Source organism: Manis pentadactyla, chromosome 2 (assembly GCF_030020395.1).
Source record: "Manis pentadactyla isolate mManPen7 chromosome 2, mManPen7.hap1, whole genome shotgun sequence".
Lineage (NCBI taxonomy): Eukaryota > Metazoa > Chordata > Mammalia > Pholidota > Manidae > Manis > Manis pentadactyla.
This window is the reverse complement of record NC_080020.1, coordinates 37600662-37626754: the sequence shown is the minus strand read 5'-3', so window position 1 is coordinate 37626754 and position 26093 is coordinate 37600662. Positions and strand designations below refer to the sequence as shown.

The 26093-nt window shown below is 35.5% G+C and overlaps 2 protein-coding genes across 3 annotated transcripts in view; one reads left to right on the top strand and one right to left on the bottom strand.

The window, feature by feature from the left end:
* Positions 1–15771, bottom strand: part of HMMR (hyaluronan mediated motility receptor) — a 59345-nt gene extending 43574 nt beyond the window's left edge. For both annotated transcript variants that reach the window (XM_057491485.1, XM_036920934.2), the window contains exons 1-10: positions 15636–15771; positions 11264–11362; positions 10734–10813; positions 8768–8815; positions 6740–6928; positions 5654–5740; positions 5465–5565; positions 3846–3920; positions 3533–3711; positions 2931–3079 (exon numbers count right to left, since the gene is read on the bottom strand). In XM_057491485.1, coding sequence (XP_057347468.1) covers positions 2931–3079; positions 3533–3711; positions 3846–3920; positions 5465–5565; positions 5654–5740; positions 6740–6928; positions 8768–8815; positions 10734–10813; positions 11264–11362; positions 15636–15681 — 1053 coding nt within the window. In that variant the 5' untranslated portion in view covers positions 15682–15771. The remainder of the gene's footprint in view (positions 1–2930; positions 3080–3532; positions 3712–3845; positions 3921–5464; positions 5566–5653; positions 5741–6739; positions 6929–8767; positions 8816–10733; positions 10814–11263; positions 11363–15635) is intronic.
* Positions 15772–16080: 309 nt separating this feature from the next.
* On the top strand, positions 16081–21651 carry NUDCD2 (NudC domain containing 2). Its single transcript, XM_036920802.2, has 4 exons — positions 16081–16514; positions 18245–18293; positions 18503–18654; positions 21013–21651. Exons 1-4 carry the CDS (start codon positions 16221–16223, stop codon positions 21094–21096), a joined length of 579 nt encoding a protein of 192 aa, XP_036776697.2. The 5' UTR covers positions 16081–16220; the 3' UTR covers positions 21097–21651.
* Positions 21652–26093: the final 4442 nt, after the last annotated feature.

Here is a 26093-nt window from a genome sequence, read left to right as displayed (position 1 = left end):
AAATAGTATACTATGATTTCAGTATTACATAAATACATTTTAAAGTACAGAAAACACAACTTACCATTGCAAAAAAAATTCTAACATTGCAACTAAAGTGAAGACACAAATGAATGAAAAGATATTTTATGCTCATGGAATGCAAGAAATAATATTGTTAAAATGTCCATTCTAGCCAAAGCAATCTACAGATTCCATGCATCCTATTAAAATTTCATTGGGATTTTTCACAGAAATAGAACAATCATAAAATCTGTATGGAATCACAAAAGACTCTGAATAGCCAATGCAATCTTGAGAAAGAACAACAAAGCTGGAGGTATCATGCTTCCTGATTTTAAACTGTATTACAAAGCTATAGTAATCAAAACAGTATGGTATTGGCATAAAACTAGACACAGATTCGTGAACAGAATAGAGGGCTTGTAAATAAGCCCATATATATATATAGTCAACTAATTTATGACAAAGGAGCCAAGAATATACAATGGAGAAAGGACAGTCTCTTTAATAAATGATATTTTACATTTATTACATACAAAAGAGTGAAACTGGACACTCTTTTACACCATACACAAAAATTAATTTGAAATGGATTAAATACTTGAATATAAGACCTGAAACCATAAAACTCCTAGAAGAAAATATAGGCATTTAGATCCTTGACATTGTTCTTGGCAATTAGTTTTTGGATGTGACTCCAAAAGCAAAGGCAACAAAGGCAAAAATAAACAAGTGGGGTGACATCAAACTAAAGAGTTTCTGAACAGCAAGGAAACCATTAACAAAATGAAAAGGCAACCTACTGAATAGGAGAAAATACTTGCAAATCATATATCTGCTAAGGGGCTAATCTCCAAAATATATAAAGAACTCACACAGCTCTATAGGAAAAAAACAATCTGATTAAAAAGTAGGCAGAGAATCTAAACAGACATTTTTCCCAAAGAAGACATACCGATGCCAACAGGTACATGAAAAGATGCTCAACATCACTAACCATCAGGGAAGTACCAATTTAAATGATAATGAGATATCACTTCACACCTGTTAGAATGGCTATTATCAAAAAGACAAGAAATAATAAGTGTTGGCCAGGATGTGGAGAAAGGGGAGCCCTCATACACTGTTGGTGGGAATGTAAATTAGTACAGTCATTATAGAAAACAGTATGGAGGGCCCTCAAAAGATTGAAATATAACTACCATATGATCCAAGAATTCCACTTCTAGGCATTTGAAGCATATGAAAAACATGACCTTGAGAAGATATATGCATCCCTGTGTTCATTGCAGCATTATTTACAATAGCCAAGATATGGAAACAACCCAAGTGTCCATTGATAGATGAACTGATAAAAAAATGTGGTACATGTTCACAATGGAATATTATTTAGACATACAAAATAAGGAGATCTTATCATTTGTGGCAACATAGATGGACTTTGAGGGCATTATGTTAAGTGAAATCAGACACTGAAAGACAAATACTGTATGATCTTATATGTGGGATCTAAAAACTAAAACCAAACCAAACCAAAACAAGCAGCTCATAGACAAAGAACACACTGGTGGTTGCCAGAGGGACTGGAATATGAGAAAAATGGGTGAAGGTAATCAAAAGGCACAAATTCTCAGTTACAAAATATTTAAATCAGAGGGATGTAATGCTAACTATAGTTAACAATATTGTATTTGCATATTTGAAAGTTGGTAAGAAAGTAGATCTTAAAGTTCTCATCACAAGAAAAAAAATCTCGGTTCATAGTGATAGATATTAACAGACTTATTGTCGTAATCATTTTGAAACATAAATACTGAATCATTACACTGTACATCTGAAACTAATATAATGTATTGAATTACACCTCAAAAAAACCCCTAAGAAACAAACAACAAAATACTGGTGTAGACATGCCAAGAGTGCTCTTAATGAAAGAAAAGGTTGGTGTAAACTTGGCATTCTCTACATCCTTTACATTCTTAGAAATGCATTTAGGAGACATATCTCTTAGGTACTAAGATACAGAGAAATATTTGACAGGTTTGCTAATAATAACTGCAGGTGTGGAATTGGACGGCAGGAAAAATAATAAACACATACAAATTTAATGAAATTGTCTTTGACTACCCCCCACCCCAATCTTAGTTTTCCCATTCCCAAGTACTAGTTGTGTATATGTGCTTTTTGGTCTTTTTCTATATATTTATATACATAAAATATGTAAATGATACATGTATGTAGTTGTTGAGATATTTTTCAAGTCATAGATACATAGATGTGCTGAATTCCTCTGGTTGTTGCACGTTGCCCAACAATGTATTTCACATCAGTACAGCTGGGTATCTGTTTGCTCCCACCAATGTGCTACATATTATCAAAAGCTTTCATTTGTGCCAATTATGTAAGTGAAAAAAATTACTTTCCTTTCTTTCACTACTAAGGTAGAGCAACTCTTCATGTTTACAGGCTATCTGAACTTCCACTTCTAAAGTGATCTATCTCTGTCCTATGCTCTTTTTTTTAGTGGCCCATCTTTTATTTTCATTGATATGTAAAATGTTTTTTATTTAATCTGGGTCTTAAAAAAATGTCAGTTTTGCTTCTCGTGTAATTAGTCACTGCTTCACAATATAACTGTAAATGTTTATGTAGTAGCCTGACATAAGAATGTGCCAGAAAAAAAAGTTAAACAATTTCCTTATTTTGTTTCATCTGTTGCTTATAATTTTTTCACATTATCAATAACCTTGCAGTGAACATCTTTGTTGCTAACTCTGATTCATAGATATGATTATTTCCTGAATATGTTTCTAAAAAATAGAATTGTTGGCTCAAAGGATATATACGGTTTAAAGGTTTTCTGATACACAGGGAATGGATGACATAAGCACCAGTTTCTTTTTTAAAAAAATATTGTAGTAAACTACCTTCTCTTGTTGCAGAAGTGAATCAATTTGCAACTCTTTTTCTTGTAGTTTTTCACGTTCTTGTTTTTCAAGAATAATCTTCTCCTTTAAGTTTTGTATTTCAGAATTTAGACTGTCATCCTTTTCCCTATCCTTGTTGACAAGGTCTTCTATAAAAGGGAAGCAATTGAAACATTGCAATTAGCTACTAATAGTAACTTTGGGAAACCCAAATTTCCATAATATTCTATTTTACTGCTTTTAACAGTGTTACACAGATCAAGTGAAAATAAAGCCAAAACACCACTCTGAAGTTTGTATCACTATATACAATACAATGTATATGGTACGTTACATGGAAAGCCCAAGCCTAGTTCTTTGCCGCTGTCAACTGCCAGTGGCCACCCAGTGGTGAAGCCAAGAATTGCACAACTGAATATATTTCAGCCAAGACAATATATTGAAATAAAAAGAGAACATTATGAAAGACAAAAATTCTTATATACAGAACAAAGTTTTTATGTTTTTACATAATTATTTTAAAAACTGTTTTTGCACAGTAGTACTTGTCTTAAATACTGTATGCATCACTCATCTAAAGAAAGTAATACTGTAAACACTACCATTTTCCTTTTCAAGCAGCTGACATTTAGCATTCAGATCCTCCACTTGTTTAGAAAATAAAGCAATATTTTCCTCAAGAGCTTGCTGAAGGCTTAAAACTTCATGATTCTTCTCTTTCATATTTTCTTCCAATTGAGAAATATCCAGTTTGTATTTTTCCACTTGATCTGATGCACAACTGCATTAAAAAAAAATTATTTCGAAGAGCACATCTATTAAGGCACAGGGAAAATTAACCAAAAGACAATAAAAATGACGCATTCACCACTATTCAACAAAATAAGGTCCAATTTAAACTACTATTCATGTTACCTAATTTCTTCGATGTATTCTAGGAGCTTTTCTGTTTCAGATTTTTCATTAATTTTTTCTTTCTCTAGGCAAAAACTAAAAAAAAAAGCACATATTAATGCATACAATAATCACATGAAACACTTATTCTGTTCCAGATAATGTTGTATCAGACAGGATGTCCTCAGAGCCCAAACTCTGAACCATTATTTTATGTGACCTCTCAATGTAATTTAATATATGTAAATCAATTTAATATATGCAAATAAAAGAGTCGAGTTTTTTTTTAAGTGAGTGAGCTTTCCAAATATAGCCTGATAAGAGGGCTATGATGACAAGAATCATCATCTATAAAACTCCAAGTGTTAGAAATGATCTTTTTGTAGCTTTCCTGGTTATCCAACCCATCACACATGCAAAGTAGCATTTTGTGTGCCATAAAGCCTTTGTTCTCAGTTGCCTTATAGTCAATTACTCACACATTTACCTCCTCTAAACAACTCAATTTACAAAATGGGCAAGAGACTTAGACACTTGCTGAAAGGATATATGTGAATGGTCAATAAGCACATAAAGAGAAACATAACATTTATAGTAACAAATTAAAATCACAAATAAGATACTAGTTTATACATACTAAGGAGGCCACAATCAAATAGATCTACAACATCAAGTTCTGTGAGGATGAAGAACAAATTTAACTATCATACACCGCTAAGTACGAGTGTAAAAGGGTAAGACCGCTTTTTGGGTTCTTTAAAATATTTTACACTACCCTAAGACCCATAATTTCACTCCTAGATATTTACACGAGAGAAATAAAAATATGTCCACAAAAAGAATTACAGAACAGTCTTATGCATAGTACTCAGACACTGGAAACCCAAATACTGATTAGAAGGAGAACAGTAAACAAATGGAGGGATATCCATATAGTGGAATGCTACTCAGAAATAAAAAGGAACAAATTGTAATACAACAATGTGGCTGATTCTCAAAAAATTTTGTTGAACAAAAGAACCCTCCTTCCCCCACATATACTGTGCCAAATGTTCTAAAAATGGCCAAAATAATTTATAGTTATGGAAGTCAGAAAGTTGTGAGGTGGTGGGGCATTACAGGTAGAAGAGCAGGGGAGCAGGAAGGGGCACCAACGAATTTCTGAGGGGATGGCATTGTTCGTTATGTTGTTGAATGGGGATTACAAAGGTGTATACAATTTTTAAAGTCATCACACTGACTATTTATGATCCGTGCATTCTGTTGTATGTATATTACAGCTCAGTAATAAAAAGAAGGCTAAGATTGTGCATTAATCACAGCTTCCAATACCTATGTTTCTTAACTTTGGCCTACCCCTCCATAAGATCATGCCATTAGAGAGTTCATGCTATTAGAAAGATAATGAGACCTTTCCTTATCAGTGACACAGAAAATGTACATTCATACATCTTTTCAGCATAAAATATTTGGGGATGATTAGGGCTTTGCTGTTACTTAGGAAGAGAAACAGGGCAAGTAGTGGGAGGCAAGGAGGAAAGGACTGAGGGAGGGTTAAGGCCTCAGTACACAATAATGATGTGGGAGACGTAAGTCAAGAATCAGTGAAATTTGATTTCTCTTTCCTTTTAGTCACTCACAGTTTCCCCTCAAGTTGTGCTATTTTCCCCTGAGACTCTTCAAGATTCTTCTGGGTGACCTGGAGCTTTGCCTCCATGCTGTCTTCTTTAGCCATCATACTCTATACGACAGAAATATGCTTTAGGAAATGAGAAATTGTTCAAATCTCCAGATCCAGACACAGCAAACTTACCAAAGGTATCACTCACCCTCATCTTTGTTTCTCTTTTGTTTCTAAGTTTCATCAATTCCAGGCTTAGAATTCTCATATTCTTCTGGTTACTATCTTCATAAAACTAAGTACAACAAACACATAGAAAATTCAGAAATCTTTTCTACTAAGTCCTATAGAAACTCACTTAGACATTGATTATTGTATCTATTATTGGAACTATTATTTGCCTTGACCAACACTGATTTTACTCTACTGCTGTTCTTGTCTCTAATTTTCCTTAATGAGATGTTTTGCTTTATTTTTTAAAGTAGCTTGGGTGGCCACTTACCTCTACATTCTGCAAAGTCCATTGCAAGTCTCTATATAACAAGCTTCTGGAAAAGGATTTCATAAAATATATTTGCTTAACAAAATGCATCTGAATTTCCTCATCAACTTTGAAATACATAGACAAAAGGGTCCATCTCAGGCCTCCTAAATCAGAATCTCCCTGAGGTGGGCCCTGGAATCTGCTCCCTTCTGTTTGCTTAATTCTTGTGCACCCTCACTCCCTTTATAAGCAAAGAGCCCAGCACATTAAAGGCCCTGAATAAATGACTCTTACTACTTAAAACAGTGATTTACAGCCTCTTTCCACTTTTATAAAAAGCAGGACAACCATGTTAAGTCTTTTAAGATCTATTAGTATATTAATATTGACAAACACAATTTATCTATTGAACACATTTAGTTCAAAAATGTATTCATTTTCTTCTTCACTCCTAAAAGGATTTGAGGTGGATGCCTACTATTATGCTATTATTTACTTCAGAGAAAGATCTTTAAAACAGTTTGTAGATGTAAATTCTGCAACTTTTATTAATGGCCTTATTTACTGGTGGTAGCTTTGAAGGAGGGTGAGAAAATGCCAGACATTAAAACAGAAATTAACTTGTTTGCTTATAACCTCTTACATGCCAGGCAACATAATAAAAAAGACGTAATAATTCCTACTGGAAGCAGTTTAATATTTAAGTGAGGGAAAAGGACTAAATGAGAGCCTAAAATTACTGAACAACTATAAGAAAAAAAAATGTTCATTATTTATTCAATTGTAAATATTAACATGCGGGTCAGATACCTTAGATTTTAGCAGCTCATTGGTTCTGGTTAATTCAATAAGCTGTTTTTCCAGTGAAGCATTAGTTGCAGAGAGAGATGTTTTTTCCCTGACTGCAGCATTTAGCTTTGCTTCCATCTTCTCCAACTCAGCTTCCAGTTCCTGGATCCGCTTGTTCTGAGCACCACGTTCCAGCACAAGAACACGAATCTGGATGGAAACAAGGGATAAATGAATGATTCATGGATACAATGTCAAATAACTAGATGCTACTGGTAATTAAAACATTAAAGTTGATTTGAATGTGATACGATGCTCTTAGATATTCTAATTTCACTAGCTGTTTGAACATAGGATAATCTTAAAAATCTGCAAGCATTTTAAGAATAGAGAATTTTAGTTACATTTCCAGGTGTAATTAAACTGTTTATTCATTTTTAAAGTATTCCTACATTTAACCTTTCTTCTTTTCTCTAGTTCTAATTATATGAATTCAAATTATAGTTTGAAGTGCTAAAAATCTTTCTGATTTTCAAGAAGGCAGAACTGGATTTCTGGGTAGAATGCCTTCAGCACTACAGTCGGAATGATCAGCAAGTCATTGTTCGCGCTGCAATTACTACATGAAAACCAAAACCAAAATCAAAACCACATATTTGTTACCAGAAAATGTGGAAGCCAGAAGGCAGTGAAATGGAACATTCAAAATATAGGGGAAAAAAGGAACACTGAAATGATCTGTATCACACTTTTTGCAGTTAAAGAAACTTAAGCTCCAAAATAGGGTTTGTAAACTCTATACTCAAGGCCAAGCAGGTAACATAATGTAAAGAGAGCCAGGTGAGGACTGAAGAGCAAATGTGGGGTCCCAAGGAGGCAGCCCTGCATAGCCCTAGCATATCATTGCCCTGGAGGGGGATGTAGAAACAGTGATGTCGGATCTTCTGATTTTGCAACGTAAGTCAGAAATCTTAATTTGTTGTGCATGAAATTTTACTTTTAAATATTGACAGTTAGTTCAAATTAAGTAAACAACAAACACCATAGGGCTTAAATAAAATAGAACTCTATTTGTCAAACATCTTTATTCTAAAAGATTAACTGACACAAACGACCAGTTCTAATGGTGGCCCTGCTGCTAGCTTATCAGCTATTTCAGTGAGACTCATTTATTAAGTATTAATCCCTATCTCATAGGCATGTATCCTCAATAAAATGAAAGCTATTATTAAAATAAATACAAAAAAGGTCACATCAACAGGGCACAGATATATAAACCCATCTTGACATATTCTTGGTCCTAGGCCAATATTTAACTGTAATCAGTGGAAAGTTTTGATGTCAAAAGATTATGTCCACTAGATAAACAACTGGTCAGCTATGGAAACATGGAAAAAGAACAGCAGAGCTGCCAGTGACCAGCTGAGGCCTGCTTGGGGAAGCAAGTGGGTTCTTTAGTCAGCTTTACTCAATAGAGATTTCTCCCATGGTGGAAATGCACTGCCCACTATGGTAGCCACTCACAACTGCCTGATGTGAGGAATTACATTGCCACTTGAATTACAAGCCACTTGAAATGTGATGAATGCAGCTGAATTACTAAGTTCTTAATTTCATTTAATTTAAATAGTCACATGCGGTGAGTGGCTAACATATTGGAGAGCACAGCTTGAGGTCATTTTATCCTTGAGGAAGGCATGCACGTACAGTGCAGAGCAGGTTGCATAACTCTGTCATGATTCAATGAACCTGCTAGGATTTCAGTCACCAAGCATCTCTAGCTAGTCATTGTCTTAACATACAGATGAGCACACAGGAAGAGTACACTCTATGAGTAAATGTAAATATTTGTACCACACTGACAACCAGGTTCTGAAATACAGTATACAAGCCAAGGAACCGTGATCCTGTAGGCACTGGTGCAGATGGCACATTTGCCTTGCTATACAACTCCCCAAACTGCAAGAGAATCCTTGTCTCTTAGCTGTTATGTAATTCTTGCTATTATACAGCACATTTATTTTTCAGTCAGTTGACAGCATTGCTTACCTCTTTTTCCAGTGTCTTTAAATCTTTATCATTCTTTTGAGATTCTTTCTATTTAAAAGTCAAAGAACAGTGATCAATAAATTTAAGTGCTGCAAATATTACAGCCAAATCTGATTTTTAGTTATCAGAAAAGATAAAGGATTCCAAACAGTTAATTTCTATTTTAAAAATTTCACTGAATCTATTAAACATTTTGTAGGTTACTTAGCTGGTAAAAGAAGGAAAAGTTTCTTTAAATCTCAAAATATTGTAGGTTTAAAAGTTTTCACAGATTAGGCTTTTTCTAACAAGTCCAGTAAAAAGAACAAGTAGAGCTTTATGAATAAGCTACTGACTGCCTCCTTTATAACATTAAACAGCAATACATTTTAAATAATTATGCTATTTCAAAAAGAAAAGAATCTTACAAAGAGAAATCACTTAAAACTTTGATACCTACAGAGAAAAAAAAGTAGATACAAAGAAATAAGGAAAAACTAAAATAGTATAATCTCTTGATTTTAATCTATTCATTGCCATTATTCTAAATAAGACATAATTTTCACACTACATCTTTTTATATCTAACAGCCTTTCTGACACAATGGTCAAAAACAGAATCATCTTTTCCATTAAAAATGGAAAATGCATAAACATCTTGAATGAAATCAGTTTTATAGGCTTCTAAGTTGGGGGGTAGGTTGGCATATCAGTCTCATATTTATTAATTTCCTACCTGATGGCTTTTTCTATTGAGGAAGAGACCTATTATTGTGGGGTTTCACATAAACTTGTATATAATTTAATTTTCTAAGAGGGTTTGTTAATTCTACAATTAGTTCAAAATTTCAAAACTGTTTCTCCAAGAAATTCAAGTCAAGATATTTACTTCAATTTCTAAGAAAACAGTGTCTATATTAGTGCTGCCCAATAAAAATGTAATGCAAGGCATATGTTTATTTTAACATTTTCTAGTATCCACATTTAAAAAGTAAAAATTTTAATATTTTATTTTACCCAAAATATCAAAAGCTTTATTTCAACATCATTAGTATAAAAATAATTAATGAGATATTTTATATTTTTGTATCAGGTCTTCAAAATTTGCTGTGTTTTTTACATGTATAGCATATTTCAATTCGGATGCTAAATTTTCATCAGAAATGTCTTTTTATATTTAGATTTCATAAAATGTACAGATTAAAATGTAGATTCACCATACCCAAGTTTTTCCAAAAACATCTAAGTTTTCCAATAACAGAAATGAGTATTGCTTTTTAAATATACATTAAATAATATTAGTATGTGGGTACTCACTTCCATATTGGACAATGCAGCTCTACATTATAGTACAAGAGACAGAGCTAACTGCAAATGAACAAATAAGTCTAAGCTTAACCTATAGCATTGATTCCTCAACTCTGAATCTTATTTATATTTAAATATCAATTTGCACAACCCCTTAAGAAAGTTCAACTTGCCTTATGAACTAATGGAAGCAGTAATGTGGGTGCTTCACGATCCGTAACATGAAGTTATTGAGAATTTAATATCCCACCACTCCTTGGCAGTTTTTAGTAGCAAATCTCTTTTAACAATTAGAATGTGTTTTTTCCTTTTTCTTCACTAATGCTTACTTTTATCCATAAACAAATAATCAAACAAATAAAACCATAATAACTCAAATGGTAACTATCAAAGCATCCCATAATTTTTAAAGGCTTACTAGGTTATTATAAAATTCATCTATATATAGAAATAACTAAGAGACCACTTTGTAATTCTGAACTAACACATTTAAACACAATATTATTTAGCAATGATGTAGGCAGAAACGTTAAACTTGCTAGAGTCCTGATGACAATGTTTTATTAATTTACTTATAATCTTAATTTATACACTTAGCCCATTCTAATATAATACAATATTTTCCAGAAATGTTTTCATGATACAATTGATAAATCAGCTAGAATGTAAGAGCTCCTCACCTTTAATCCCAAAGTCTTAAATTTTCTTGCTAAGGCAGGCAAGGTAGTATCTTTGTCAACATTAAGATTCTGTTGAGATTCTGTAATAAAATAATTGTTCAGATCATGATTGGTGCTTAGATGTTTGCACTACAGACAAAACAATTTCCAAATTTTTTATTGCAACTACTAGTGAAGCAATATAAAGTTATTCTTTTCTTAATTGTCATTCTCAAATAATTGCATAATAATTTTTTACATATGCCACACTTTTCTGATTTCCCTATTACTCCTTGACAGAGGGTTAAAGTAATTACCAAAAGAGAAACTACCTATCTATTTGACTGTCTTGCTTACTTTTCCTGGTTATACAATGGTGTAATGATGAAAGCATTGTTCTGTAGGTAACCCTTTTGTAAATTCATCAATAAAATTTAAATATAGCTGTAGTTTCACATTTTTAGAAATACTAGAACATCTTTAAATATACTGTTCATAACTTTAAAACTTATGAGATCATACAACCATTATTTTATTTTGGGATCCATTACCTTTCTGTTTTTTAAATCTTTGTGATTTCTGAAAGGATACTGGTCCTCTCAATACATCTGAAGTTTTAACATCATAAGCACCTGGAGATGGGGCACAACCTAGAGGAAATGTAAAACATTAAATATCATCTAATGTTACTCATGTTACATGTCATAGTAGATTGAGTAATATAAATCTAAAAATGCCATTATAAAAGTGCTTCCTTGTTTTTTCAAATGTAAAAATAGCAACACATTTGATCTTATAAAGTAGGCCTCTTTATGAAGAACTGTATCATTATCTTCCCAAAAGCCCTTTATTTTAATTGGTCAAGGAATACAGTCCATTGAGCAAAACAGCAAAGACAGTCTTGGGATGAATGTCAAGAACAAGCAATGTGGCATTGTTATTAAGGATTGAATTAAAAAAAGAGGATTGAATATAAGTGAAACATTTGGAATCTCTCTAAAGAGAATCACTGAAGTAACTACCATCAGATTCTAGAAATAAAGCAATGAAAAATGCCAAACCCTCAAAATTTAGCCTGTAATAAAAGTTTATAGTGATAATCCATGTCTGCCTAATATCAACACAGCAGGAAATTGATATAGTTATATTATGCAAAGTAAAAACTGTACTAGACTATATTTCTGTGTCCCAGAAATTTATACTCTATAAACTTACATAACTGGAATCCCAAGTTGAAGGCATTTCAGGGTGTTAGGCAGGGCCAACTTGAGATCTGGCTCTTAGGATTTACAATAATAAAAATGTCATTAGCATTAAGCTTTAGCTGATTGGGCATCAAGATTCATACCACTCTCTGGAAAGCTGTTTACTTCAGTCTAGTTTCATGCAAGTAAACAGAAACAGCAAGGAGTTTGACCATTCCATGGTGACTCCTGCTGCCCCATGAATGTTTTTCAAATGGAACGATACTCATAAGTATATTTGATAAACATTAAAGAAAAAAAGTGAAATGCAAGAGAAAATACCAGTGTGACTTACATGTAGCAAAGTTAAGCACTGTTTTGAGGAACTTTTGTTTCAGTTGTACGTGTAGAAATATAAAATTATACACCAAGATAGAGATTTACAATTTTTTTCTCACCCTGGGAGACAATTAAAAAGTATTAAAGTCATTGCTTTCATCAATTCTAAGCAGGCCATAGAAACATCAAAGATGTGATTAAGTTCCCATACCTCTAGGAGCAATGATCATTTATATGTACTCATACAAAGCTTCCAGTTCTGGGAGCTTTCAGATCTAAATGTGGTCAATGAGGTGGTACAGGTAGTGAATTTCCAATCAGGAGAGAGTCTCAAAATCAAGTATAGAGTTCACTGAGGCATCTAAAGAGTGACTTAGCAAAAGACATCAGTCTTGGCTAGCTCACATTTCTCATGTCTCACAAACTTCTCACTCTGGGGTATGAATAGTAGGGTACAGGGTTTCCCTAAAATCAGGTTAAATTGGCACATTCTTAGAACACCTATTTTACTCATTTGGACAGGGGTAGGGGAGACAGTGGGGAACATATTATATTTTAAAGCAAACAGACTTCAAAGAAAACTGCCACTACTACTGTTACCTATGCCTTTTAGGGGAGGTGGGGGTGAGGGGATGCAGAGCCTATGGTTGTTCCTTTGCTTGTTGCTCTTCGGCATGTGAAAAGCACTGCTCTAGACTTGGCAGAGCAGTCAGAGATAAAATGATGTTGAATTCTAGTCCATCATTAGGTCCACACTCTCAAAAAGGAATAAGGGACAGCAAAAGATGGAGTAGTGGACAGCGACTCAACAGCATCATACAAGTTGAGAACAATTAAAACTATACTTAACAAAAACTCTCCCCTGAAGACTGAAGAGTGAAATTCGATAGTTATAGGGATTCAGATTCAAGGGGAACTAGGTTGAAATCCAGTCTGTATACCTACCAACTCTTTATTTTGAGACTGTGGCACATGTCATTTGCATGCTGTAGGTTTTTTCCTTACTAATGTTTAAATTACTATGTTATCGATATAACTTGTCAGAAATCTAGGGAGAGGAAACATCAGACAAAAGAAATGGGATATCTTGGGAGATATCACAAACTTTGTTGGACAACTTATATCTTGACCAACAATGACTGGAAGCTAATAGGCAGTCAATACTTGTATGCAAACAAAACATTTTAAGCATTGCATTAAGTAAGTTCTTAACTCCAGACCTCTTTATTTTCTACTTCTTCCACCTAGAATGGACAGCCTACCTTCCATTTTGCCTCACTTACCCATCACATTGCAGGCTGCATGATGGCACTTCAGTTTTCTTTAAATCTCTAATCAGGTTAGAAACCTCCCTCCATAGCAGCGTGCACATTTTGTTCCTATCATAGAACTCACAGTTTTGTAATGGCTTATAATAATGTACTATGCATCTCCCACAATAAATAAAACTGCTTTAAATTAGGGATTGTCACAATTATGTCTGTATTGGTAGTACAGTTTAGGGTTGAGTTTGGGAGCATGGTGGAAAAAACATAGGACGTTGTTGGGGATATGGGAATGGGAACAGCTTTGTAATCAGCCAGATCAGAATTAACATCCAGCTTTGTCAGCCAATCAATAGATGTTAATATGTGCCAGGTTCTTTGTAGTCATAGGGAGAAGATGGTGAATAATAACATTATGCTCTTTCTTTTTCCAGCCTAGCTTTAAGCCCTTGGAATGTTATTTCTATTTGGGGCTGACTCTTCATTCATGAGACAGGAACAAACAAATAATATCTACCTCATTGCATGGTTGCTAGGATTACTGGAGTAATATAATAAATCAGTACAGTGTCTCACACATTAAGCATCAAATAAATGTTATTATTCCTGAAACTGTAGCCTTAGTTAAAAACAGTTTAACCTTTCTATAAAGAAAAAAAAAATTCTCCTTAAAAGACACACTGCTGAAACTGAAGGAACAAAATAGCAGCAGACTCACAGACTCCAAGAAGGTACTAGTGGTTACCAAAGGGGAGGTGTTGCAGAGGGTGGGTGTGGAGGGAGAAGGGGATTAAGGGGCACTATAACTCACAATCACAATATAGGTAGGTCACGGGGATGGCAGTACAGCACGGAGAAGACAAGTAATGACTCGATAGCATTTTACCACACTGATGGACCATGACTTCAATGGCGAGGGGTGGTGGTGGTGGGGTGGAGTGTGGACTTGATAACATGGATGAATGTTGAAACCACAGAATTGTTCATGTGGAACCTTCATAAGATCGTATATCAATGATACCATAATAAAAAAAAGTCACACAGCTGACAGAAGAGTAGGTTCTTTGAATGTCCAGGAAATAACATGATTATTGAGTCTTAATTAAGAAAATACGGTGTGCTGATCCATTTGCTCACTTGGCTTTCCTTTGTGAGCAGACTAATACTCATTTGCACTTGCATATTGGCTGATAGAACTTAAAGATGTAAAACAAGTGACTGTTATAAAGTGTATATTATAATGGATAAATCATGGCCTTTGATGTTCAACTCTACTACTTACTGGCTGCTCAGTACAGTTACTAAACCCCTCAGTTTCATTATCTGTAAAAGGAAGGCAATTATTAATATTTTCCTCACCTGGCTGTTGTAAAGAATAAACCAGATCTACTAGGGAAGACCAGTCCCTGCATACAGTTCGTATCTACAAAGTGATGAGTGCCTTACCATCCATATTCAAGGCTTCCTGGTTATTGTGCTTATGCACTACAGTGGTTAAGAGCACAGGATGGATTCATGGAGGCCAGGTTTCATGTCCCAGTTCTGCCAGTTTGGTTGTGTAACATGAAGCAAATCTAAGTCTCAGTCTTTTAATCAATAAAATAATGAATAATAGAATCACCTCTCAGGAATCTTGAGGGATTAAAAAAGAACTAATAATGGATGAAAAGTCCTACTATGGTTCCTGGGGTACTGTCAGTATTAGCTGCCATTACTTCATTTATAGGGTTTCCGGTAATTTACACCCCTAAAGTGCTTTTACCAATCCTCTATTATGCCCTTGTGGAATATTCAACAGAAACCGACAAGTTCAAAGGAAAATCAATGGTCAAATCCTCTTTATCCGTGAGGCCTTCTGGATGAGACTATCATAGTTACCAATGTGTCCTCATTCCCCACTCCCTTCCCTCTAGTTCCTCCACAGCACAGGGCCTTACTTCGCTCACTGTTGTAATCTTACCATCCTGAATAGCTCGTGGCATGTAATAAATGCTTAAAATATATTTCAGAAGATGAATCAACTGAATGAGCCCCATCCCAGCCCTAAAATCGCCTATTTGCCTCTAATGAAGGGAACCAAGAGGGGCAAGGGGCGTGAGCATACCCCGTCCCCCAGCTCCTTTCCCCGTACGCACCGGAAGGGTCATTGAATCTTTTCAGGGGCGCCTTCGGAAAGGACATACTGACAAGCAGCTCCACGGACCGAAGGTTATTAGCGCTCCTTGGTTGCTTCCTGCTGTTGATCAAAGTCTACTCGCTTCAAATTCAAATCTCCCCGCTAATTACCTCCCACCGCTACCTCAGCCAATTGGAAAACCAAAACCCTGGGCACACCAATCCAGGCCGGAAACACCCAGAGAACATGCGCACTTGGCTCTCGCCGCATCCAATTAGGCGGCCTGTGTAAAGCTACCAGCCAATAGGAGACTATTACTGCACCTAAGTCCAATCACACCTGGTGTTACTCAATTGTAACCTACGCACTTGCAGCATTTGCGCAAGCGTACTACTTGTCTGAGAAGTTGGAAGGTTCGCGTTTGGCGTCATACAGGTGACAGTGCAGTAAGTTCCAGCTTCACTGGTTCCGACCCTCTTCCACCGTTCCTTGGATGTAAACGTTTCTGTATTTAATTTCTTTCAAACTGGGTCCTGCCAGTGTCCTAAACGGCCGTTGAAAGGGAAAAACGAACACAGGCTGGCCTACACTTACATCTCTGCGCATGTGCAGTGATCCAGTTCGGAGGCCGGGGCATGGCCTGAATTGTGGGGGTTCGCGCATGCGCTCATTTTGCTCCGTGCGGCGGCGGTCAGGAGGCGGGTCAAGTATGTCGGCCCCGTTTGAGGAGCGCAGTGGTGTGGTTCCGTGCGGGACTCCGTGGGGCCGGTGGTACCAGACCTTGGAGGAGGTGTTTATTGAAGTTCAGGTGCCGCCAGGCACTCGCGCCCAGGATATCCAGTGTGACTTGCAGAGCCGGCATGTGGCGCTGGCAGTGGGTGGCCGCGAGATCCTCAAGGTAGCGGCAGGTCGGGGCTTGTGCTTATTTTCTTCCCCGCCTCTCTAAACCCCCAAGGCCCTAAGGCTCATCTTTAAAGGCATTTACGGCTTCTTTGGCTGACCGAAGGAGCGATAACACTGGCCTGGTTTTGGTCTGGTCGGAGTTCGCACCCTCACGGCCAGCGCTGAGTTGACGTGGAAATTTGAGGAGCCCATCGTCTGGCTATATTTCCAAACCAAATGAAGCTGCTTCTTTTGTACCTCTGCGTGTCTTCGGCCGAGAACGACTTCATTAGACCGTTAAAAGAACACATCTGTCGTACATTTACTTTTTTTCCAGCCACTGAGTCAGGCACTAGGTGCCGGGAGGACAGCGGTGTACAAGACAGATGGGATTCTTGCACTCACAGAGGTTATGCTTTTCTAGGGAGCAGTGATAACACTAAATTAATATTTAGACAGTTACAGAAAAATAAACAAAGGATAAGGATATAGGGATGAGTCAGATGATGTCAGGTGGTATATTTTCTTATCTAAAATTAGAAAAAATTTGCATGTTTGTGGAGTGCTTAAGCAGGTGGTCAAGAGGTGTTGTGAAGACAAGAAATACCCCCATCATTCTCACTGGTGGACTTTGGATCTCGAGCCTTCTTTTCCTTGTTAAGCTTTATAGTTCAGTTGAAATTAAATTTCTCAAATTAGATGCCAAGATGTTTGATGGCACTGTACGGGTAGAGATGAAGGAAGACCCCTTGGTAGAATACCTGGCTTTGCCATTTTTCTAGTTTTGTAACTTTGGGCAAGAGGTTTATTCAATGTCTCCAAGCCTTCATCCACGAAGTCCGGTAATTTTAATACCTTTCTCATAGGATTATTTTGAGTATCATGGTATCCATGTGAAAAGAGTTTGGAGTAGTTACTGGCATGAAATAAGCACACGCATGTTAGTTATTATATGAAAGTGCATTGATTTTTGTCAACTTGGATCTTGATTTTTCCAAATGGTTGTGCATTTCATGGTTTCCTGAATAGTGTTTTAGGATTGCAATTCAAATTTAATAATTCCAATGACTTTGAGAATTTTGCAATAACTCTAACTCTAGGATTTCAGGTATACATTTAGAACAGTAGGATTTTTTTTCCTCTAATATTGATATATGAAAAAGTGTATTTTTTTAAGTGACGTTTAAATTTCATTTCCTATAACTAAAATTTGGCAAATAGCAACAAATCAAGTGGATTTAAGCATTCATTCTCTTTTATATTTGCTTATTTCAAGAGTTTCTGAAAAATCATTTACAGCCAAACTGATATCAGATCTATAGTTGAGTGCTCTAAAAATGTTTTAATGCCAAATTGCCCAACAGATTGAATCCATTTTTAAAAGTTTATTTTAAAGACATAATTTCTTAATTTCAACATATTAATTGCATAGTTGGCTGGTCAGTATCAGTAGTATTTCTTATCTTCTAAAAATTATGGAGCTCTGATCTTTGATTAGAGAGTCCTGTGATCTCTGTCATGGTAAATGTTTTGGAGAATGTAAATTAGGTTCTGTTTAACTTGATGGACAAAAATTTAGGATGAAACACCTATCAGTGTATTGAAAGGGTACAAAATGTGATCTCTCTACTCTAACCAAGTTAAGCAATTATATGTAGGTTAGATAGGAAATTAAATTCTTTAAATCATAAAAGCTTTATAAAAATTAATGCTGTATTTTTAGTACTTTATGTATTTATTTTTCAGGGCAAACTTTTTGATTCTACAATAGCTGATGAGGGAACATGGACTTTGGGTAAGGCTAATCTATTATAATTCTTAGGATTTTTGCTTAAAATTAATTTTGTCTTGGAACTTGGAGTGTTTTCCCCTGTCTTTTGTATTTGCAACTTTGGAAGAAAAGTAATAGATTGTATTGAAACAATTGTATGTCAGGATCACCTGTAGTTTTTGAAAATATAAAATTTCATGATGAAGTTTAATTTTTTTGTGATTTTTGTTTAGAGGACAGAAAAATGGTCCGCATTGTTCTTACAAAGACAAAGAGAGATGCAGCAAATTGTTGGACTTCTCTTCTAGAATCTGAATATGCAGCTGATCCTTGGGTGCAAGACCAAATGCAGAGAAAACTTACATTAGAGAGATTTCAGAAAGAAGTAAGTTAGAGGAATATATAAATATATAAACATCTTAAAATCACAGGATAATTATTATTTGAAATTAAAACTCACATATGGTTATAAAAAGTTACAGAAGCTCTTTAGAGGAGTTTTTAAAGTTAAATGGTTAGAAAAACGACGTGTTTCTGTGTATTGATCTGGTTTTTAAAAATTTTCTTGAGGGGAACTTCTTTGTACTGCCATGACTTCCATGTTTAAATTTATTTAACATATATCAGTAATTCACGAATAAGCTAACAAAAATTCCAGCAGTACAGACTTACATAGTGTGAAAAAGTAAAGATACCTTCAATATCTTCCCATTCCATGTCTTTGTCTCATTTTCAGCTCATCAGTTGGTTTGTTTGCTTTTTTTTCCTTAACATAAATGGAAGATCTGATCCACTGTGTGTATTGTTCATGTTGGTTTTTCATTTAATAATATGTCTTGGGTCTCTTTCCCTACTGGTAAATATAGACAAAACTCAATTCTTTTTAACTGCTTCAGAGTGTTTTTTAGTTTAAATATATAGTAATGATTTATTTAGCTATTCCCTTTTGATAAGATTTAGATTTTTCCATTTGTGTCTATGTCAAAGTTTGTGTTTTCATCTCTGTGAAATTATTTAAATGTTACTTTAAGATAAATATCTATCTTAAATCACTGTCTCAAAGCACTGTTAAGGTCTATGGTGGCATCAGTATGATTTCCATCAATATGATGATGATTCTTAAATGTATGTCTGTAACCTAGACTTTGCTCCCAGATTTTGGATATGAGTGTACAGTTGCCTATTCAGCATCTCCATGTGGCTGTCTTAACAGACACATCAAAGTCAGCATATCCATCATAAACTCCCTAACTTCCCTTCCACATTTATTTCACCTCTAGCTGCCTCATCTCAGTTGATGGAAACTTATTGTTCAGACAAAAAACACATTGGGGAAATCATCCTCCACTTCTCTTTCCCCCATGCCCTGGCCAATTTGTCAGGAGACTTTATTGGCAGTACCTTTTAAGTGTAGTAAAAGTTTGCTCCTTTCTCAGCATCAACTCTGCCACCACTCTGATCTAGACCACCTCTAATGTCTTACCTTGATTACTCCAATAACCTTCTAATGGTTCTCTTCTGCTCTTGCCAAGCTATAGTCTTCCCAAAATAACAGCTAGAAAAGTCCTTTTAAAATGCAAGGCAGATTACATCACTTCTTTTCTCAGAGTATATCACTCTTGTAAGAGACAAAGCCTTTTGAAAGGCACTATATGATCTGGTCCTCCATGATTTCCCCGACCTCTTCTGCTATCCTTGCCTTCAGTCACTGCCTCGCTATTCTGGCTGTTTTGCTGTTCTTTGAGTGTGCCAGGCCATTCCTTTTCTGTCTTTGATTGCAGCGCTCTTCTCCCATAGTTTGGTTACCTTCACTGTTTTCAAGTCCTTGTTCAGTGAAGCATATGATGATGATTGATTATCCTACTTAAATACTAAATCTCCTCATTTCTCTTACTCTGCCCTACTTACTTTTTTTGTATAACACTCACTTTTAGCACACTAGATACCAGCTTGTAACACAGTAAATTGGGGCCTGTAGATTATGCCCACATATCATGTGTTGCCCAGTGCCTGTTTTTGAAGTAAAGTTTTACTGGAGCGCAGCTCTGCTCTTCTGATGGTGCGTTTTCTTTCATACAGCAATGGCAGAATTGAGTACTTACTATATAGACTCTATGGACTTCAAAGACTAAAGTATTTTACTACCTTGCTCTTTACAGAGAAGCTTGCCAACCCCTTCACTAGATAAGTCATGGTTTATTTATTTGTCTCCTTCTAATTAGAATGCAAACTCCATTAGAACAGGGCTTTGTGTTTTGTTCACTTTTGAATCCCACATGCTTCTAATGGTATCTACCGAACAGTAGGAACTCAGTACATGTTTGTTGAATAAATGAACCCTTCAAAAAAGACTAAATCTTGAGGTAGTACTTCTTTCATAGGATTATTGCTAAGGATTAAGTATGTTAATGTATGTGTAACTGTTAGAACCATGCCTGGCATATAGTAAGCTCTCAAAAAATGCTAGCTATTATTGATATTAAAGTACACTTGTCAACATTGTAACAGACCTATCAGTCTTCTAAATAGTTGTAAATCGGAAAAGAAAAATATCTCATGGATTTTAAGTTCCATTTTGATGATTACAGTAAGGTTTGGTTGCTTTTCGCATGTTTATTGGCCATTTAGATTTCCTTTTTTTGTCAGTTGCCAGTTCATGTCTTTTTACCATTTTCCTTTTAGGTTACTTATATTTTTCCTTATAAGTTTTATTTTATCACAGTTTTTTTTTCATATCTTTTAGAATCCTGGTTTTGACTTCAGTGGAGCAGAAATCTCAGGAAACTACACTAAAGGTGGACCAGATTTCTCAAATCTTGAGAAATAACCAGTTTTTTATGCTGCATTCCATGGATCATAGCAGATGTTGTCAACTTAATCAAAGGAACAGATTATGTGGTAGAAGAAAAATGTGTGTGCCTGCACTTAACAAGTTGCAAAACATATTTAACTATGGGTCTAAAATTGCATTCAAATATGATTTACATAGGAAGTATCTTAAATATTGTGGGTACTGTTCTATTAACTTGTGTTAACTTTTTTGGACTTATTTTTGCTAAGCATGAAGTTTTATATGCTGCATTTTACTAATTTCATATTTAACCTGTATTTTTAATACCAAAAACATTACAATATAGATCATGTGAAATGAAAGGGTACCTTCAGGAAAAATTAAGTTTTTCTTTCAATAAGTATGATGCAGGAATAATATTCAATAAACTTTTCTAAATAGGAATTGTGTATCCTTTTGTCTAAGAATACCGATTCACATGAAGAAATTAAATTACTGAAAAAAAATTTTAAGAAAGGAAATAATTCATAAATATATCGAGTAAGTTTATTTTAAGAGTTAAAGAAATAGTTAAACACCCAACAATGGTTTTAATAGAAAGAGAAGTAGTGAAGTGAATATGGTTTTTGGGCAAATCCTTTATTAGGTACAAAAAAGCAAATTATGCTCAATGATTATGAGTCAGGTGGTATTTTGCTCTTCAGTGATCCAGATATATAGGTAAGAATTGTCAAAAAATTTTTCATTCTTTTTATATCCTTGTTAATTGTAAAAAATATTTTAGACAGTCTCAAATGTATGCAAAAGTTACAAAGTAAAGTACATAGAATTGTTTACTTCCTGAACTGCTTTTGTATAAGTTGACAGTATGATACCCCATCATTTCTGAGTACCTTAGCATGTATTTCCATCAATGGACGTGGTCTTACATAATTATTATACAACCATTAATACCAGGAAATTAGCATTGACATGATCATCTTCTTCAGACCTTCATTCCATTCAGTCAGAATCATCCCTTGCCTTTAGATATCAGATGTCTTCAGTCTACTTCAATCCGAAGCAAGTCTTAATAATTTTTTGCTTGACTCTTACAGCTTCAGCACTTTTGAAGATTACAGACTAGTTTTGTATAACATCCCTTATTTTGAGTTTTGTCTGATATTCATGATTTGATTTAGGTTATACATCTTTGGCAGAAAAGTTATAGGAATGATGCTGTGTTCTTATTGTGTCTTATCATGAGTTAATTTCAATTTGTCCTTTTTCTGATGGTGTTAGATCACTGATTAAGTGGTATCTCCCACTCATCACTGTAAAGCTACTCTTTTTATGTTATAAAGTATTTTGTGGGAAGGTAGTTTCAAAGCACTTCCTTGTTTCTTACCACACACTCAGCTTATTTATATAGACTAAGGATTTCCTAATTTACTCAGTGGCTTAAAATCTATTATTCCCATTACTTTGATGTTTAAAATTATCCTTGATTTGGCCAGTGGAAGACCATTCTAAGTGGCTTCCCTGTCCTTTTAACAGGTCCCTATCATTTTGCTATGTCCCTATCTTTATTTGAGCAGTTTCTTACTCTCTGATGCAAGATATACCTCGCTTATTATGCTTTCCCTGCCCTTCCTTTCCCAAGAATCAGCTGTTTTTCCAAGGATAAGGAATCCTGGTTCTCCTTAGGAATGGTAGTTAGAAGTGAAGATCTGTGTCTAGTGAGTAGTTGATGTGTATGTATAATGCATACATTGACATCTATATTTATTTCTACATCTATTTATATAGAAAGCCATCAGTTCACACATAAATTTTCATTTCCATAGGGTTATTTCATTTTATCTTTTTCTAAAACAACAACAGTGAGAAACCTGACTCCTGTTCTCTTTAGTGTATTTAGTTCCCAATTACAGGTAATCTCCCCGCTTGAGTGCCTTCCTTACTTTGCCTAGGTTCCAACACCCTATGCCAAGCAGGGATATCCTCCACCTGCTTGGACACAAACCACCCCACTCTGGGCCACTGTCACCCAGCTATGCCCTTTGGAGGGATGCCAGTCTTGTTCACTTAATAACTTTGGGAATGAATTTTTGGGAAGATGCTTTTTTAATTGGCTTCTCTTTTTTTTTTTTTTTTTTAAAATAATTATTTTTTATTGAAGGGTAGTTGACGCACAGTATTACATTACATTAGTTTCAAGTGTACAACACAGTGGTAGAACATTTATATACATAATTCTAGGTTCCAGCTATCACTCTACCAAGCTTACAATATCTTGACTATATTCCTTATGCTATACATTACATCCCGGTTACTTATTTATTTTACCATTGGAAGTCTGTCCTTTTTTTTTTTTTTTTTTTTTGTGAGGGCATCTCTCATATTTATTGATGTTGTTAACGACAACATCATTCTGTATAGGGGACGACAATAAAATTCTGTATAGGGGAGTCAATGCTCAATGCACAATCATTAATCCACCCCAAGCCTAATTTTCGTCAGTCTCCAATCTTCTGAGGTATAACAAACAAGTTCTTACATGGGGAACAAATTCTTACATAATGAATAAGTTACATAGTGAACAGTACAAGGGCAGTCATCACAGAAACTTTCGGTTTTGCTCATGCATTATGAACTCTAAACAGTTCAAATATGAATACTCATTTGGTTTTTATACTTGATTTATATGTGGATACCACATTTCTCTTTATTATTATTATTTTTAATAAAATGCTGAAGTGGTAGGTAGATACAAGATAAAGGTAGAAAACATAGTTTAGTGTTGTAAGAGAGCAAATGTAGATGATCAGGTGTGTGCCTGTAGACTATGTGTTAATCCAAGCTAGACAAGGGCAATAAAACATCCACGTATGCAGAAGATTTCTCTCAGAACAGGGGGGGTGAGGTTCTAAGCCTCACCTCTGTTGATCCCCAATTTCTCACCTGATGGCCCCCCTGCGACTGTGCCTGTCTTAGGTTGTTCCTCCCTTGAGGAATCTTACCCGTCTCTGGCTAACCAGTCATCTTCCGGGGCCATACAGGGAAATGTTAAGTTGGTAAGTGAGAGAGAAGCCTTATTGTTTGAAACAGTTAGCTTTTTATTTCTTTGCATATTTATGCCCTGTGGCTTCTATGCCCAGCATTTGTCTTGAGGTATGTTTGCCACTTGGAAGAATTATGATACTCGGTAAATTTGATATGAGGCACGAATTCTATTTAAGGGTTGTAATTAGGAAGGAAGAAGAAAAGCTATAGAAGTAGCAGGCGGAAGAAAACATGGGAAGATTGATTATTTCTTTGACATATCTTTTTGTAGAGTAACTTCAGCATATATAGGTTTTAAGCTACTACTTAAATTGTGCACACACATTAACATAATAGGAGTATAGTTACATAACCAAAGCATATCTGTAATTACCAGCCATCTCCAGTGAAACCAAGAAAACCAGTTAGGCACCTTAGGCATTTGTGAAAACTTATCTATGATATGGTGGATATTGTCCAACTGAACTTGAACAGTCTGAGAGAAATCAGACCAATTAAAACAACCCATTCCTGGGGAATGTTCACATCCCTTATGTTCTTTTAACAGTAAATAGTCTGTAGTTGTAAGATTTTGGAGCGCTACAATTTGCACTTCTCCTAATTCTTGGTTGAGTTCCAACAGTATAGACCCCTTTACAGTCACTGTCCATCAGCATAGCAAAATGTTGTAGAATCACTACTTGCCTTCTCTGTGTTGTACAGCCCTCCCTTTTCTCCTACCCCCCCATGCATGTTAATCTTAATACCCCCCTACTTCTCCCCCCCCTTATCCCTCCCTCCCCACCCATCCTCCCCAGTCCCTTTCCCTTTGGTACCTGTTAGTCCATTCTTCAGTTCTGTGATTCTGGTGCTGTTTTGTTCCTTCAGTTTTTCCTTTCTTCTTATATTCCACAGATAAGTGAAATCATTTGGTATTTCTCTTTCTCCGCTTGGCTTGTTTCACTGAGCATAATACCCTCCAGCTCCATCCATGTTGCCGCAAATGGTTGGATTTGCCCTTTTCTTATGGCTGAGTAGTATTCCATTGTGTATATGTACCACATCTTTATCCATTCATCTATCGATGGACATTTAGGTTGCTTCCAATTCTTGACTATTGTAAATAGTGCTGCGATAAACATAGGGGTGCATCTGTCTTTCTCAAACTTGATTGCTGTGTTCTTAGGGTAAATTCCTAGGAGTGGAATTCCTGGGTCAAATGGTAAGTCTGTTTTGAGCATTTTGATGTACCTCCATACTGCTTTCCACAATGGTTGAACTAACTTACATTCCCACCAGCAGTGTAGGAGGGTTCCCCTTTCTCCACAGCCTCGCCAACATTTGTTGTTGTTTGTCTTTTGGATGGCAGCCATCCTTACTGGTGTGAGGTGATACCTCATTGTAGTTTTAATTTGCATTTCTCTGATAATTAGCGATGTGGAGCATCTTTTCATGTGTCTGTTGGCCATCTGTATTTCTTTTTTGGAGAACCGTCTGTTCAGTTCCTCTGCCCATTTTTTAATTGGGTTATTTGTTTTTTGTTTGTTGAGGCGTGTGAGCTCTTTATACATTCTGGACGTCAAGCCTTTATCGGATGTGTCATTTTCAAATATATTCTCCCATACTGTAGGGATCCTTTTTGTTCTATTGATGGTGTCTTTTGCTGTACAGAAGCTTTTCAGCTTAATATAGTCCCACTTACTCATTTTTGCTGTTGTTTTCCTTGCCCGGGGAGATATGTTCAAGAAGAGGTCACTCATGTTTATGTCTAAGAGGTTTTTGCCTATGTTTTCTTCCAAGAGTTTAATGGTTTAATGGCTTACATTCAGGTCTTTGATCCATTTTGAGTTTACTTTTGTATATGGGGTTAGACAATGTTCCAGTTTCATTCTCCTACATGTAGCTGTCCAGTTTTGCCAGCACCACCTGTTGAAGAGACTGTCATTTTGCCATTGTATGTCCATGGCTCCTTTATCAAATATTAATTCACCATATATGTCTGGGTTAAT

What these genes read in the sequence shown, in the direction of transcription:
- NUDCD2 (XM_036920802.2), top strand. Translation starts at nt 16,221, where the DNA reads ATGTGCAGTGATCCAGTTCGGAGGCCGGGGCATGGCCTGAATTGTGGG. An exon ending in TGAGGGAACATGGACTTTGG is followed by an intron (nt 18,294 to 18,502) that starts GTAAGGCTAATC and finishes ATTTTTGTTTAG; the next exon opens with AGGACAGAAAAATGGTCCGC. An exon ending in TAGAGAGATTTCAGAAAGAA is followed by an intron (nt 18,655 to 21,012) that starts GTAAGTTAGAGG and finishes CATATCTTTTAG; the next exon opens with AATCCTGGTTTTGACTTCAG.